At 34.7% G+C, this 14,709-nt stretch overlaps 1 protein-coding gene across 1 annotated transcript; it reads left to right on the forward strand.

The window, feature by feature from the left end:
• Nucleotides 1–551: 551 nt before the first annotated feature.
• Nucleotides 552–1,679, forward strand: LOC145685420 (tRNA (uracil-5-)-methyltransferase homolog A-like). The gene has a single exon (XM_081757814.1). The coding sequence runs from the start codon at nt 552–554 to the stop codon at nt 1,677–1,679; it is 1,128 nt and encodes a 375-aa protein (XP_081613940.1).
• Nucleotides 1,680–14,709: the final 13,030 nt, after the last annotated feature.

Here is a 14,709-nt window from a genome sequence, read left to right on the forward strand (position 1 = left end):
GAGGTGATTTCGAAGCATTAAATAAAATGGTTTGTAGCTATTAATTGATATGTTTATTGTAATAACTTGATATATCTGCGAATTAGGGCTAAAGTGATTTTTTATTCGCTTTATCTGGTGCCATAGACCCGGGACTATACCGAAAACCTTTAGTTCCGAAGGATAATAAGAACGGAGTTTATGTGCATATTTTACCTTTTATGAGTTTCACTACTTTGAGAAGTGGAAAGAAAATCCAAAGAACTGGCATTATGCAGGATTCGGAGATTGAAGAAGTGCCCAGTACTTTAGATGAAACCATGTCTGGAAATGCCGTAACTGTGTCCGAACGTTCCCATTCTAATCTTATTGATATGATTAGTCAACTACTAGATGCTAAATCCGAACAATACAATAAAAGACTAGATCAAATGCAAAAATCATATGATGAGAAGTTGGAACAGATGCAAAAATCCAATAATGAAAAGTTCGAGTAAATACTGGCGCAACACAAATCTCTTGCAGAGAACTTGCAAGTATTGGTTGAAAAAGTAAATGGTACTGGTATGAATATGAAAGTAGAACCGGAAGAAGGTCAGAACAAGGACGATGGACGAAATGAAAATATTGAAGAACAGGATGAAAACGAAACAACAGAACCTGTGGTGAATGGTGATGCTGAAGATGCTACAATTAAAAAAGAACCATCATCTCCGGCCAAGGAGACCATCACCACTACTACTACAGGCGTATTCAAAATTGAAGTGAAAGGTCTGCCGAGATTATACAGGTTAGGGGAATTGAAGAAATTGTTGACAGACGATTTGAAGTTGGAAAGCCATACTATTAGGTCACCGAAAAGAGCGAGTTCTTGGATTTATTTGATCTTCAAAACTGAAGAAGACCAACAGAAGGCAGTAAAGACCTTGAATGGATACAGTTGGAAGAAGCGAGTTCTTTCAGCCGAAGTTGCCGAAACTGATCAACGTAAGCGAAAATTGGAAAAGTCTGATGATAAGGATTCTAAAAAGGAGAAAGTTGTGTTGCCTGTAGAAGATAGAATACAACAGGCTACAATACCTTTGTGGGATGTTACTTATGGAGAACAGTTGAAGAAGAAGACTGAAGAAATAAAATCTTCGCTCACGCGACTGATGGATTTGTTGCCGAGAAGGAATTTGGATTTAGCAGATTGGGCAGAAGAAAGAAAAGAGAAGAATGAAGGACTTGCAGACTTTCTGAAGCATTCGCCTATAGGGAAAATTAAGAATGATTTGAAAGATTATTATTTCCAAAACAGAGAAGGAAACAGCTTGAATGTAACATCGCTCTATTTCCAGATCTTCACTGGAAAGGAAAAAGGTGAGAAACCTCCACCACTGCAGTTGTTGTTCGCAGAAGAAGATGTGAAAGAAACTATCTGTGACATGAGTTTCCGAGTATCTCCAGATTCTTATTTTCAAGTGAATACTTCCGGAGCCGAGCAGCTTTATACTTCCATCGCGAAAGTGGTTGAAGATGACGAAGAAACTTCCTTCATAGATGTGTGTTGTACCACTGAAGGAATTGGGTTTATTCTTGCTAAGAAATGTGCTCAAATTCTTGGCATAGATACGTTGAACCAGGCAGTTGAAGATGGCTGTATTCCTGTTTGTGACTGCTCGTTTAGCTTGACTGAATCTTTTGGCCATGTAACATAGATTTGAGTTACGGAGTTTGAGAAGGCTGTATTTAAGTAATTTTGCTTTTAATAACGTTATGATTTTGTTTGTTATCCGTACTTTGTTTGAGTAATAACATTTTGTTCAGAAGGGGAAAAACAAAATATTTTTATGGAAATGTGAACCGATTTATTGTATTTTACTTTATGTTATTTAATCTTGAGTTTATGTCTATGATCGCGGTTACTCAACTTATGTCAGCATATGTCTTAATATTATGTGCATTACTTAATATTTGTGTTTCATACTATTTAAGTCTCTCTCTTATGATATACCTACTGTTTTGTTCATCTTCATTTCATCTTATGTGTTTAAGAAAGATATGATTGTGTTATATTGAAATCCATGACATTGATCTTAGATTGAAGCTTCTAAATGTAATTATTGCCTTCTGATCTTGTTGTTTTGATATGATGACGATCTTAATTATAAATAATGTTATTTGTATATGAATGTTATCGCTCGATGTAAAAAGGAACAATTAACTAGTAACTCTGCGTAGGTCATCAGTTAGTTATAATTTTGGATAGACCCATAAAGGATATTTTTTTTGAATCGACGTTTTTCTGAAATGTGATTAGTAATAAAATAAAATGTTATGAATAAATTAATATATATATATATATATATATATATATATATATATATATATATATATATATATATATATATATATATATATATATATATATATATATATATGGAGAAGAAAGAAGAGAAGTGAAAACTACTTATATTGATGTAATAATAATTAATACGAGGGCTATTCAAAAAGTGAATGTTTTGAAAATATCCAGGGTTCTTTCCTTCACTGTAATACTGTTACGGAATTCCCGTTCTGGGCGACATTTTATACAATGATATATTCTTATTATAATTAATCTGTACCTATTTTGTCAATACTGATCAGAGGCGCAATAATCAAACATATAGCCTATATATAGTTAAAAGAAAAAACATTATTATTGACATGACATGTTGTCATGGTAAAGATTATTATCGACAGATACACGAAATGGACGGATATAGATGGAATATGTTTGTGTAAACAAAAAGAATAAATCAACGATAACTGGGTACGAGTGAGGTGATTTCGAAGCATTAAATAAAATGGTTTGTAGCTATTAATTGATATGTTTATTGTAATAACTTGATATATCTGCGAATTAGGGCTAAAGTGATTTTTTATTCGCTTTAATTTTTAATTAACTGGTAAACACAGGGAACTAATAAACACAATGAAATATGTTAAAGTAAAATGGAAGCAAAACAATGTTTCTTGACCCTTGAAATAATTTCGACTATAGCAAAACTTCAATTATCTCGAATAATTATAATTAGTTCTCGATGCAACCCAGATATGAAGAAATCCAAATATTTAGGTATAATCAAAAACATTTGTGAAATAACATTTCTCTGAGAAACGCTTTCGTTTAATAATTAAGTAGGTGTGCTATATATTGCAAATAAGATCACTTTTACCACAAACAATTGAAAAATACAGTATAGGCCAGGCATTTTAGACAAAATTTGGGTCAAACTGCATAAAATAGTGTAAAGCTGAATATTAGCAGATTTGTTCTATTCGATGTGCTGAAGAACATATCAAAAGTCCTCTAATCTCCCGTGGTCGCTTCCTGGAATTTCAGGCGGTTAAAATCTGGAATGCTGGGAAAGCAGAAGTTATCATTGGAATGGCTGTTACTTACAAACGGTTAAACCCACAAAGCTAAAATAGGTCTCAAATGAAAGTTAAGTCATAGGACTTCAATTGAATCTATATATTGTTTTAACTGAACATCATCCAGGGCCGCATGAAACGATTGAACTCCTCAAAAGTTGAAATGAAACGAACTCGTTTTTTCTTTGCTTGGTTATGGACGTTTTGCTATCGCAGATATCGTAAAATTACCCCGATTTAAAAATTATCAGCAAACTTTCATCTTTGCATCGCTATCTTTGTAGTTCATGTACAACTAATAGCTACGTGCGTTTAAGTGCCGCGCAATGGACTATCGCCCGCCATTCATGCGACCGTTATATGAATACCTGTATGCTAGATACTTTACGTAATAATATTACAAATAATTGTATGAAGCTGAAAATTGGTACATTTGCTCTATTTTATATTTTAAACAATATATCAGAAACCCCCTAAACTTTTGTGGTCGCTTCGTGAAGTTCCAGGTTGATGAACTGCTGGAACGCTGGAGAGACGCAAGGAATCGCTGGAATCGTTCTTAAATCCAAACGAATAGGCCTACGGAGTTTAGATAGAGCTCGAATGAAAGATAAAAGAATGGGCTTTATTGAGAGGTGTTATTTTACATCATGTATAGTCGCACAAAGAAATAAAACTCATCAAGCAACTAAAATAACCTTTTTTTTTTTACTCTGGAAGCCTTAGTATCGCAGGTATTTTTACATTTTTTTTACGTTCGCTGAGTCGTGTTACTCTTAGTCGGTTACCTAGAGCATTGGAAAACCGACGAGTTATCATCATTGCGAATGATTTCTATGGTAGTTTTGTTTTTTTCTTTATTTCCATAAGTGAAAAAAGAAAAAAATAGAAAAAAATGGAAGGGAAAGGATGGGGAAGGAAAAGAGAGCAAAAAAAGTAAAATTTATAAAAAACGAAACAAAAATACTACAAAAATATAACAAAACGGTTTGAATTTAGATTGCTTGTTTATTGTGTATTTTTGTATGTGTGTTTGATATCTGTGTTCTCTGCGTATTTATCTTTATGTTTTTACCTTTTGGCTTCTTCTTCTTTTTACCTTAGGCTTCTTCTTGCTTCTTGAAGGTTTTCCCTGTGTGTTTAGGTGTTTTCACCCATATGTTTTATATAGATATATATACACATATATACATATTTTTAAATATATTTCTTTGGTATTCACCTATTTCTTTCACTGCACTAACGGTTTTCACCTGTGTTTCCACACTAACACTTGTGCACCAAAACTAATATTCTTAACACTATACTACACTGTATGCTTTTGCTGTCACTAACACTACTAATTACTGACACTTGTTTTTCACCTATATGACTATATATATATATAACTTCAGCTTGCACCACACGAATTTCTGGCTTACGCATTTAGTTTTTCAGCCTGTATGTTTTTCCATTTATTGTTTACTTTCACTCTTTCACATACTAAAAATTTATCTATTCGTTTAACTGTATTACTGTATTCATTATTTATTTATTTATTTATTTGTTTGTTTTAACCGCTCATTTTGCGTTCGTTGGTATCTTTGCTGGTTCTTATAGACTGGGTCCGGGGTCCACTCGAAGCACTTAGTGTGGACCCTGGTCCGTTGTATCCAGTGCTATCCTCACCAACCTCCCCTGGCGCCCGAACGGTAAATGCGGTGTTTTTTTTCATTATGTCCTTACTTATCATTTCCCTATTCCCTCCCGTGAACCCACCACCACTCTCCACTTCACGCACTCTTTTTCACACACTCTTGCACCGGAATTCCTCTTCCAGTCCCTAGGCTGAAGGTGCATCCATTCATTCAATTTGTTCCCGGTGGGAGACACGGTTTTCCTGTGTTTCCTCTCCTGGAGTCTTTTCTCCGGTCCAGGAAGAAGTCTCACATTCGTTCATTTTTTTTCATTCATCACTTTAATTCTCTCCATTGTTTAAAGTTCTTTTGTATATATTTCTTCTTATATCTGAGTACTCATTAGTTATTTTTTTCAATTTCTCACAATCTTCCTTACTAGTTAATATTTCTTGTAAAGACTTGTTTCGAATATCCCTTCTTAATATCATATCATCTTCCATTGTTGGGCACCACATAATGTGGTGTTCTGGTGTGCCAATTTCTCCACATTCACATTTTGGTGTTCGTTTGGATTTTATTTTATACAGGTAATCTTCATACGGTCCATGTCCTGTTAGGAAATGAATTATTCCGTAAGTGGGATTTAAATGTTTTATTTGTAGTCTATCTTTTATGTTAGGAAATATCTGATGTACTCTGTGAGCTCCTTCATACCGTTGCCAATCTTCATTCCAAATTGCTATCATATGATCTTCAATTTCTTTTTCGGTATTTAGTTCTTTATCAAATGTATTCCTGATTTTGTCTAGATTTCCTTTTCTTAACCAATAGTTCGCTGCCCTCTGCAGAGCTACAATATTCATAGGTTTTACTCCTAATATTATACTTAGTGAGCTATGTGATGTTGACGAAAAAGCTCCACTTAATCTTATTAGTGTGTTTCTTTGTGGTCTATTTAATCTATTTTTATATGTTTTATTTTCTAATGTTCTCCCAATCCAAATACTTGATGCATATGTTATAGCAGCTGCTAAAATGGTTTCTTGGTACAAATTTATTATTTTCAATGGTAGTTTGTATTTGTTTCTAGCTATCGTAATTAATTTATTTGCTATGCTGTTCCCTCTAGTTGTTATGTATTTAAAATGTGCATCAAAATTTAGTTTTTCATTTAATATTATTCCCAGATATCTTATCTTTTGTTCTCTTTTTATGTTTATATCATTTAACTTTATTATTGGGTTCCGTTGTAACGTTGTTCCAAATATTAGGTATTTAGTTTTACTCGTTGATAATTTTAATTTACTATCTTTGCTCCATTTGTCTAATTGTTCTATTATTTTTGCAGTTTTAATTTCTAATTTTCTTCTACTATTTCCACTTGCTGTTATTGCAATATCGTCGGCAAATGCAACAACTATGTCCACTTTCTGCATCTTGTTTAATACTTCCAAGCATGGTTGTAGCTCAATGTCCCATAAAGTTGGTCCCAGGATAGAACCTTGTGGGCAACCTTTCTCGGTCTCAATTTCTATGTCTCCTTCTTCGTTCGGTATTATGATTTTCCTGTTTACTAAGTAATTTCTTATTAAGTTTATTATGTATTTAGGCAAATGTAATTTTCTGATATTTTCTAGATGAGAGGGAAATCAAAGGTAGTCAAAAGCTCCTTCAATATCTATAAAGAGTGCTAAGACATATTTTCGTTCGTACCTTTTTTTCCTTTATATTATCTACTAATCTATTTATAGCGTCTTCTGTTGATTTTCCAATTCTAAAACCATATTGTAATTGATCGTCCTTAACGTCTCTTATATTTTTGTAACCTGTTTAGTATTATTCTTTCGAAAGTTTTGGAAATGTTTTTAAGCAAGCAAATAGGTCTATAAGATCCAATTTCTGAGGCGTCCTTTTCAGTTCCTTTAGATACGATCGCAGGTATTGCAAAAATTCGATATAAATGTTTTGAAGTTACGTTAAGCTTTCTAATGACATCCATATTGCTCACATAAGACCACTAGTAGCGACGCACTGCACCTACACTGATCTTTGTCCAGCCTCACGTGATAATGCTTCCGTCGTTTGCCCAGCCGATATGCAAGTGGTACAAACTATGCACGGAGAATTCATGAAAAATTACGTTTCTTATGATGACGTCTCTAAATCCAACGCTCTTGCAACACTTTTATCTATCGTGGAAAACGCATGTAACGACCTATCATCTAACTGCTGCACTTCAGTATATTTCATATAGTATGTTATGTAGGTGAATATGATTCATCTGTTTATTAGAGCTGAAAGAATTGAAGATTGTTAACTGCACTTCCACTGCGTAAAAAGTATGTTGCCTCATCTACATGCTGCAGGTCACCTAAATTATGCTAAATTTGCGCATTTGTACATTCAGGAGATGCAAAATTTGGAGTTCGAGATCCCTGCCTAAGAATATGAGAAGTTCGCCGTTCAAGGTTATTTTACGATAAGAAGTGACAATTCTGGATTGGAGTATGGAGTGACATAATTGTGGAATAGCAATTGGTGCGAACAATTAAAACCTCAGGAGGACTTAGGAGAGGCCGAGATATAACGGACAGTACCCTGGCTCAGTGGGTGCTTTTACTACCTGGAACTTTGCGAATGGACAAAGCTTTCTAAACCTTCAGCGCCACCTCCTCATCGTCGTTCGAACAACATGTCGATCTCCGAGAATCCCGGCAACAATGCGACTACAAGATTCTTGAGAAGTTTGCTCTATGACCATAGTCCATTTAACGTGGGCACTAACAATTTAATCTTCATCGCGAATGGAGTTGAGAGAAATTCCTCATTATAACGGCCGTGATTTTAAATCGTTAGATGATCTGAGAGTTTGCAAGTGCAACAAACTTGTGGCTAAGACCGCAATAACTATCTCAATCAATTTAGCAACTCTGCTTCCAACGTCAGCTGCTGCACGTCAACATTTCCTCCGAATGTACCACCAAAACAACAGTGGAAAGTAAATGGTCTGGACGCTTTACAATGGGGATGGAGATTTTTAAATGGCAAATATATTCTTCAGCCCACCATACTGCCGCCCGCACCCGAGAAGCTACTACACATCATATCCTGCAACTACAAGGGAGGCTGCACCGAAAGAAGGAACTGCAAACGCAGAACGGTTGAACTCCCATGCTGCAAAATGTGTAGACGATATTATGAGTTATATCCAGGTAAAGTAGTTGACTATGAAGATGAATCAGAGTAGGTCGAACTTCGCTTCGAATGAAACAAAGTAAGAAAAATTTATCTTTAAAAAGTTCATTTTTACAATGTATATCACTGCAACCGTGCTTCTTAAGCACCCGTTACGTTGAACCAACCAAAAAATTAACAATGAATATAACTACCTAATGATGATTGTAAATATAACCTTTAGCTATAAAATGCAGAAACGAGAAAGTGGCGGAGAAGATGATGCAACATAACGTTAGATAAAATCAGGAGCTCAGTTGTCACGCGAAATACGTTGAAGCACGACGTGTTTTGTTTAAATCAAGTGGCGGATCTTGCCCGGGGCCAGAAAGCCTGGGCCCACAGTTTTTTCAGTAACAAAAATAATTGAAGCTATTATTTATATATTTTAAAGGTTTATAGTAAATTCTTGATGTACCTATCAAAGTCTGGGTTCTGGTTGCCCCTCCCTCTGCAGTTATTACCATCTAGATCGGCTTCTGTTTAAATGTTCATATACACTCAACTACTGATTCTACATATATAAGATATAGGCCTATATGTCATTGGATTTATATCGCGTTTTGCAATACCTGCGATACTAAGGCTTCCAGACTAAAACAAATAAACAAAAAAGGGTTATTTTAGTTGCTTTATAAGTTTTATTTCTTGGTGTGACAGTACATGATGTAAAATGAACACCTCACAATAAAACTCATTCTTTTATCTTTCATTCGAGCCCTATTTGAACTCCGTACGCCTATTCGTTTAGATTTAAGAGCAATTCCTTGCGTTTCTCCAGCGTTTCAGCAGTTCAGCCACCTGGAATATCATGAAGCGACCACAAAAAATTAGGGTACTTTTGATATGTTGTTCTGGACATCAAATAGAGCAAATGTACCAATTTTCAGCTTCATACAATTATTTGCATTATTTCGTAAAGTATCTAGCCTACAGATGCTAATATAACGATCGCGTGAATGGCGGGCAATAGTGCATCGCGCGTCACTTAAACGCACGTAGCTCCGTAACTATTATTTGTACATAAACTACAAAGATATCGATGCAAAGATGAAAGTTTGCTGAAAATTTTTAAATCGGGGTGTTTTTGCGATATCTGTTGTACCGAACTTCCATAACCAAGCAAATAAAAATGAGTTCGTTTCATTTCAACTTTTGAGGGGTTCAATCGTTTCGTGCGGCCCTGGATGGTGTCCAATTAAAACTATATATAAGTTGAATTGAAGACCTATTATTTATCTTTTATTTGAGACCAATTTTAGCTTTAAGGGTTTAACCGTTTGTAACAGCCATTCTAGTGATAACTTCTGCCTTTCCAGCACTCCAGACTTTAACCACGTGATATTCCAGGAAGCGACCACGGGAGATTAGGGGACTTTTGGTATGTTGTTGAGGACATCGAATAGAACAAATCTGCCAATTTTCAGCTTTACTATTTTATTACTATTTTTCGCAGGGTTCAATCCTAAAATGACTGGGCTAGTACAGTAGTACCACAAAGATTTACACATACATATACCTGAAAAATTCCAATTAAACATAAATTTCACGCTAACTTAAATATGAATTTGAAGTAAAAAATAATGTTTTATCGAACCAATCTATATAGTTCATTCTTCAATAAGTTTTAATAAAATTTTATTGACTCACTCTGATCCAGGATATTTTCCGATCTAATGACTGGAGTTTGAAATATTGGAGTTCTACTGTAATTAATAAATCTCTAAAGGGGTGGTCCTAAGTATCCCTAGGTCATTGATGCTGCGCCAGGGACCATGGGTTCTGAGGCAGGGACCCAGGGGCCAAAAGTGAGACAAAGTGCTGCCCTTACTACAACAACAGTCTATACACATCAGACGTTACGAGGAGAGGGGGTCCGGACTCTACGGTCCATCTCCTCCATAGCTCTCTTTCTTCCATCTCTGCTTTAAGCTGACGTCTACAGGCCTTCTATAGTTTGTGATTGATTACTTGACCATGTATTATCACTGTACAATTCCCCTGACGTCTTGCTTCTTCGTTTTCCTCAAGGACCATTTTTACTTGCGCTTGTCCACCCCCTATTCTGTCGTTATGTGCTACGCCTCTGCGCCGACTTGTCAGAGTATTGTAGAAAGTATTGTCACATTGTAGTATATGTTTTTTTTTTACAAAAAATATTATTATTAAATTATATGAATAAAATAACTGTCTTTGTTTGTTCGTGTTAACTGTTTTGAATGATATTCACTTTCTTTAAGCTTATGGACTGTGCAAATGTATCACTGACTGGTGGTAACGAACCTACTGCACCAGTGTGGGCTTGTCACCAACAATCACTGATCCATTCACCAAGCCAATCATCCCCGGAAAATAGAACTCAAATTTGCCCAAATAAAAAGATTCCAGAACCTCTTCTAACTGAACTCGCAGTCCGGCATCCAGGCCTGCAGTTCATCATCCGCATCCCATCGTGCAATAGGTTCCGAACCATAAGCTACCGACACAGGACACCGACCTACAAGTGGAATTGACAATGAACACCATGGAGATCTTAATTTTGTCTGTAATGGCCCTACAAAAAAAAAAGATCTCCCATAAGAATTCCAAACAGAATTTAGTAGCGCAATGGAAATAAATAAATAAATAAATCCAAACTGAGATTTTGATCAAACTGGTAGAAATGAATTTTCAGTAGGCTCGGCTGTCTCAATCTCCAGTCGCACTAAGGAAAAATCTCTTTTCTTCGATTCACAGCAATTGACTTTCATTTTATCAGTAAAGGAATTGTGCACGTATTGCTCCGAACCTAGTCCATATTTCACATACTATTAAAATGTAACTGTACTCATTTTTTTACTACTTAAAACTAAATGATACATTCTTGAGCTTGAAAGGAAAGATTCCACGGCTAATAAAACCTTTTATTTACATCATTCACTGAAATATATTGACAGGAAGTTCCATAAAAATATCATTTAAAATTTCTTGAACTGATATACACATCTGCATCAGAATAAATAAAAAAAATATCATTAAAGTTTACTAATTCTCAGAGTCGAACATTCTATCCAACATATATTGTTTACATCTCGTTTAGTTTTTAAAATTCTCTTGGCTCTGCGTATTCCTCAACATTCTCAGTATTGCGGACATTTACACAATGACAAAACAAGACAAAACAATGAAAATCAATAAATAAAGCAAACTAAATATACGACACACAAAATTTAAGGAATTGGATTTTTACAGGTTTATCTCTGTGGTTCGCTATTTCGTTTCATTCTAGTTTCGGTGCTAAGATCTGTGCATTATGGTTGTGGCCGGCATAAAGGGTTTACGCATTCATTTGCTACCTCCCCTTTGAAGCTCAGACCTCAAAATTCACCATAGCAACTTATACAGGAAAACACACACAAGAAAATATATAATACCTAAACCTAACATCCCTAACCTATCCTAACCTAACTAGCTAGACTACCTTAACTTAAAGAAAACATACATATAAAGCACTTTTATCAGACACAAAATACTATTTTATATAGCTACCACAGATTTGCAAGGACGTATTTGTTATCAGTTAATGTGTCGATTTAAAATTTCACTCTTTCTAATTAAATACTAAAAATGTCACGCAGATATATGCTTAAACTGTATTTTTAACTTATTGCGATGGATATCAGAATATAGTTGCTGAGATCTAATCTGTTGACGATAATTTCCTGTTACCGGTACCAAAACCATGTACCCTTATAGTAAACGCTAGCCGTGATCTTGACAACATATGTTACCAAAATTAAAACCTTTGGAAGATTAAGCAAAGAAAAGCACAATGTAAAATTCTAAACTTCGAGCAGTACTTCGATTCTCAAACTAAATAATTTAGAGCTTATAAAATCCAAAACTCTTTTATATCTTTGGGGAAATGTATGTGCCTGAGGTACACACATTTCTTGTTACTATGACAATCGTCATCTTAAGGTTGAACCTACCCCCCCCCCCCCATTGAGTGTGCTCTGACAATCACATTATGAATCTATATGTAAGCAATTTCGGGGGAAAGCTTTGGAAATTAGCACATCATTTTAACATCCACTACTTGAGCAGAAAACCACATTTTTTACTGTCATGCCACAAACAGGAAATTTGGAAGTTAGTTTAGCAAAACTGAATTTTTCTTATTTCACTCGTTTCTCATTTACTTGAGATACATCCCACGACCAGTGGCGTATTTAGGGGGGCTTCCGGGCTTAAGCCCCCTGAAATCTTACTATAGTAAAATATATCAAATATCTTGCAACATTTTCATATTTTCAAGCAAAGCCCCCCCGAAAGTTGGCAAAGCCCCTCCCGAAACAAAATTTAAATACGCCACTGTCCACGACGGTCGATAAACTGGAGAAATCAGGGTTTTTAAAATAGAAAGATTATTCTACCAGATCTCATCAAGAGATCCCAAAAGTGGACACACAATAAGCCTACATTCATTCAGGAATCACAAAACGATGTCATGGCGTGGCAGCTCACCTCTTCTTCTCTGACGCCCGTCACCGTTCACAAATTTTGATGGCCACTGTCCTAAACATCCTGCTGCAAACAATTTTATCACTGCACAGTCTTTCACAAATTATGCAATCTCGGAAAACACCATTTCAAACGATTGTCACTATTTAATATTACACTTTTCTTTAGTTTTGTACAGACGCGAAAGACTTCATGTCTATCTCTTGACGCTGCTTCTGTTGAAAGACAAAGACAATGGGAAGAAGATCCCTAATTGGATGTTTTTGATGACGTAACTATAGGATGGTAGTTTTTCTCTCCTGACATCAAAGAAGCCGAAAATATTAACCACAGCTGTGATTGCGGATGACCCAATCACAGATAATTTATCCCGAAACAAAGAGATGCATAAAGAAGAAATTATGGCTGACCTTCCAAATTTAGAATTTTCAAGAAATTACGAAATAAAATTTTTAGTTTTATTTTGAGAATTCCCTATAACAAAATATCCATAGAAATAAACTAAAAACCATATAAAACGATAAAATATACTCTTATTTTCTAAAATGATGCAATATTTTTGGTTAAATATGTAAACTTTATGAAATATAATTAATAACCATGTATTTTCATGGAATATATATTCGAAATTATCGTTTTGATAAAATTTACACAAAATTTGCGACCTAGGTTTACCATAACACAATAAAATAAGCACACTTCGAAAGCTCCACTGAAGATAAAATTTTTATCTATATACACTGGGCGTTCAAAACTCCTGGGCCATGTTACATTATACAATGTATAAGGTAACATGTTTAATTGTGCTTCTATGCATATTTTCATCGAACTCGTGTCATATTTCGTCTCATTATCCCCAACGTTTTGTTGGCAGTGCCCCTACTCTTCCCTCCATAAGTACGGAATGTTTGCCATCGAGGGTTTTTTCCCGCTTATGAATGTTCTTGTTCACTATCATAAAAAGATTGACCATAGTCTCGTTCCACATTTCGTGTGACACCAGAAAAGGTTTCCTCGTGAGAGTAGCTACGTATATATTTATATTTGTAAAGTTTCATTTCATAAAGATGGCAATTATATATATATAGCAAACGCTGTATTTTACTTTTGTCATGTCATATACATTTAAATATATCACATTTATTTTCGTATAGACCAAAGTAATTTCCAAGGATTTAGAAATATTATTACGATACACATTTTGCATTTTCTTTTTAATTTTTTGATGTATTCTCTAGTCCTAGTTCAAGTCTCCTATATGCTATACTTTAGGTATTTAGACCTATATGATCCATTATTATGTTTCTCTCTTAATTTCTCATGGATACTAACTTCATTGCCAATGAGAACAATCTGCTCATTTTATTTCAGCTTGTAAAAGATGTACATTTGTATTAAGGTTAGTTCTTTTAGTATTCTTCGTAACCATTCAGGTATTTTTGAAGGCAATTTCTATGAGATTGTAACCAAGGTATCTATAACATTTGCTGTTCGATTACAATTTAATATCACTGAAAATCTCTACCATTTTTCATTCTGTGTCCGTGGTAATACTAAAGAAATAATACAAATTAATGGTAATGAGAAGTTAGTTTAAAAATGTACTACACTTCGTTTATACCTTACTATACTTACAGTATATACTGAAAACTAAAATAAAAAAAAATGCTTTTAGTAGGAGAAGCTGAAAAGTGATATCTGCTTTTTTTTTAATATGAAAGCAATTAACGTTATTGGTATACAACAAACAGGTACATTACTGAAACTTTAACCCATAAAGTTGAATAATTAGTTTGAAATATAATCGCTCTGATTGTTAATAAACTTGTGGTAACGTACGACAACTTTCACAATCTTGTCGTTAGAAACTCTTCATCTTGACGACAGGACCGCAACCTGACTTTCTGCATCACCAGAATCAAAATAATATCCTCTTAGGTTTCTCTTATATATTGAAGAAATATGAAAATTT

Source organism: Thermobia domestica, chromosome 5 (genome assembly GCF_964235325.1).
Source record: "Thermobia domestica chromosome 5, izTheDome1.hap1.1, whole genome shotgun sequence".
NCBI classification, from domain to species: domain Eukaryota; kingdom Metazoa; phylum Arthropoda; class Insecta; order Zygentoma; family Lepismatidae; genus Thermobia; species Thermobia domestica.